This window comes from Dendroctonus ponderosae, unplaced genomic scaffold, assembly GCF_020466585.1.
Source record: "Dendroctonus ponderosae isolate FM_Combo_2020 unplaced genomic scaffold, Dpon_F_20191213v2 Dpon_F_20191213_6, whole genome shotgun sequence".
Classification (NCBI taxonomy): domain Eukaryota; kingdom Metazoa; phylum Arthropoda; class Insecta; order Coleoptera; family Curculionidae; genus Dendroctonus; species Dendroctonus ponderosae.
In genome coordinates, this window is record NW_026018814.1 from 3,361,676 (window position 1) to 3,364,731 (window position 3,056).

The window sequence follows — 3,056 nt, forward strand, 5'->3', positions numbered from 1 at the left end:
GCGTCTGTGGATTCATCAAATAATACTTTGCAAAAAACAAACGGGCTAGCCGCGAACGTCCGTCCGTATAGCGTGAATAACCCTGCATAGGGTGTCCCATTTAAAATTAGCAAGTTGATGCCCACTTCCGGTGTAACCGGAAGTGTGGGCATCTTGCAAATATCTCGGATCGCTTTCCCGCAATGACCGCGATATGCGGTCCACTTTCCAACTTTCCCCTAATCATAGTTTGCCAGATATGGATCGCGGTGGTTCCGGTGGGACACCCTGTACAGACAAATAGTGTGCTTACTGTGCGTCGGTGTGGATACTGCCAGTCCATTAAACTCCGACACTGGGGGGCTTTGGGTGCTTTGGTACTGCCCCCTAACCGAATCCAGAGTGCTTTGGTATTGGCCCCTGAACGAGTCCAGGTTGCTTTGGTAGTCCCCGCCGCCCGGATTCAGCAGGTCGTACGTGTCCGGGACGCGTTGTGTCCGTGGGGGCTCGAAGGCGGGCGAACTGAAGGACAGCACTTGATTATGGGGCGTCTGCTCCAAGGACGAGGGCACTGAGACCACAACGGAGCCCACATGGGGCGACGGAAGCGCTATCTTGGCATATCCAGGTGGCGTTTTGTAGCCCACCGGAGCTACGAAGAAGGGCAGTTGGTCGATTTTGCGCTCAATCCGGTTGCCGTTGATGTTGTTCAGGTAGGGCAGCGGGAACTTGGTGTATCCGTCCGGGGAGTCGAGGTTGGACGGGCCGATGAAGATCTGCGGCGACTCCGGAGTCACTTTGTCCTGGACGGCAATGCTTTTAGCCCCCCTGAGAATGTTCAGAACGTCGACGATTTCGGCCTTTTGTTGCGATTCCAGGAAGACGGCCAGCGGCGGCTGGTGCGCTTTTAGGGAGGGTTTGGCTGTGGTTGAAGCGTAGACTTGCTTCAAAGGGTTGATATCGTCGGCTAGTTGCTCTTGGAGCCTCTCGGCTCCAAGGCTTTGCTGCAGATAGTCCTGTCGGATGCTCTCCAGCCTTGTCTGCTTGCTCTCGGGAGTAGAAACCGACAGTTGCGCATCTGGGAGGCTGCCGTAGAAGGGCTTTTGGGTGGCCTGATATTGACTAACAACTGGCGAGTAGGCGGGCAGAGAGAACCTTTCCCGCAAACTCCCTTCGCTCTTTGGGGGCTGGGCCTTCAAGTTCTCCACTGGGACGTAGACCAGCTGCACAGTCTCCTGCTCCACTTGAGATCGAGGGGCCTGCCGGTCACTGGCATTGATATTGGCTTCATTGTTGCGAATCGCCTGGTAGAAGTCGTTGTTGATCGAGCTGGGGCTCAGCGAGTGGTAGAAGCTGCTGTTAAAGGGCAACTGATACTGCTCGTACAGATCAGGGGCGTCCGGTTTAGGGGCTTGCGGGTTAACACTGGGCACCGCCACATAGCGATCAGCTACCGGCCTCTGTTGCTTCACTCTGGGCGTCTGGTCGTACAGATAAGAGGCGTCATGATCGTAGTAGTCGATGTGCGACTTCTGGGGCGGCGGCGGCGTTTCAAAGCTGTACTCGGTGGGAAACTTCAACTTTCTCGGCTTGGGATCGAAGAGCTTCTTCGGCCCGGGCGGCTGGATCTGGTTGGGCTGTCGCTGTTGATAGTCGGGGAAGAAATTCTTCGGGGAAGCGTCCAGAGTGAGAACGCGCTCATTGGGCGCTTGGTGCTCGATGGCTTCTGATCCGCTGGCCTGCAGCGGATGCAGCGTTATGGGGATCCATTCGCTGGTATCGTAAGTTCGTTCGCCTAGCGATTCTGGTAGGCGCAGCGTGCAGACGATGAGTAGCAGCCAATGGGCTTCTCGCGGAATCTGAAATTCATTTTGTGTGAGTGAGAATCCTGAATATCGATTTTCAAGGAGCGATCTCAAATCCCTATCATCCATAGAGGACATTTTGCGAGACGGATGAGGCAAAATTTATGGAAATTGTCGCAAATCCTGATTTTGCCGGCCGAGTTAATACCCCCCATTGGATGTTTTTAACCGATTGCGCCCTCTCTTAGAAAATTCGTATTTCTCAAAGTCCAGGAACTAGCAACTGGAAACTTTTACCAGTTGTAGCCGACACTTGACTCTACAGGTGCAGAATGTTTTACTCAAATCGCCCGGATTGCTGATTTTTGTCAGCTTGGTAAACGTCGACTTGAAAATAGATGTTTTTGTCAACTGCGCTCTTTCCTTTAAAAAGGCGCATCTTTGAAACTAAAGCAACTAACGATTTCAAATCTCTACAATCCATAGAAGATCCTTGGTGAGTTGAGAATTAATGAGGCCAATTTTTCAATTTCATATCCGCTTCGATTTGTCATCGATAGTGGATGGCCGGCATTTTATGTAAATCGGTGATGATTGTTGATTAACCTCGTTTTAAGACGATTTTACTTTCACTGATGGCAGAGAAGCCGAATGATTTTGGTTTCGGTTGGGTTTTGAAGGGAGAAAAATGTATTTTTGTGAACTGCATTTCATTGTTTTCATATCGTGGGCTCAAAGCTAAAACTGACCAGCTCCACAATATCAATTTTTGGCAAATGCACTTTTACGCCGAGCCGAAAATTATATCGGAATTATCAAAAAGCATAATTTGATCTTTTAATTAATACTGTAAAATGAAATTTATAGAGATGGTCTCTCTCTAATCCACTTTCTTCTGGTAACCCAAAGAACTGATTTTTATGAAAGTTCTCGGCCGCATCACATGTCGAGCTTGTCTTATCTGTGGATAAAACACCAGTTTTGTCCGGTTGTTTTCTTTTTTATTAGCGCGGGTCTGTTTAGGATACTTAGGCACAATGGAGCAATTTGTGCTGGTTTTTAGTGAGAAAGAGCGAGTCCAAGCCGATGAAGCAACAGCCAATATTCCATCGCGTCTGGTTGCATTTTGCATTGTTGCTCGGCCATTTCCTAACAGTCGAGTTGCCACATTCGCTCTCAAATTAAACAGTCCCAAAAGGAAAAAACGCGAAAAAGTCTCTTGAATTAATACTTTGCTTAATCGGCATTTCCATGGGAGAGCATAACTGATAA

At 49.3% G+C, this 3,056-nt stretch overlaps 1 protein-coding gene across 1 annotated transcript in view; it reads right to left on the reverse strand.

Moving 5' to 3' along the window:
* LOC109536332 (mucin-5AC) overlaps nucleotides 1-3,056 on the reverse strand; it is a 12,882-nt gene that overhangs the window by 6,109 nt on the left and 3,717 nt on the right. The window contains exon 2 of the mRNA XM_048667824.1: nucleotides 293-1,838. Coding sequence (XP_048523781.1) covers nucleotides 293-1,838 — 1,546 coding nt within the window. The remainder of the gene's footprint in view (nucleotides 1-292; nucleotides 1,839-3,056) is intronic.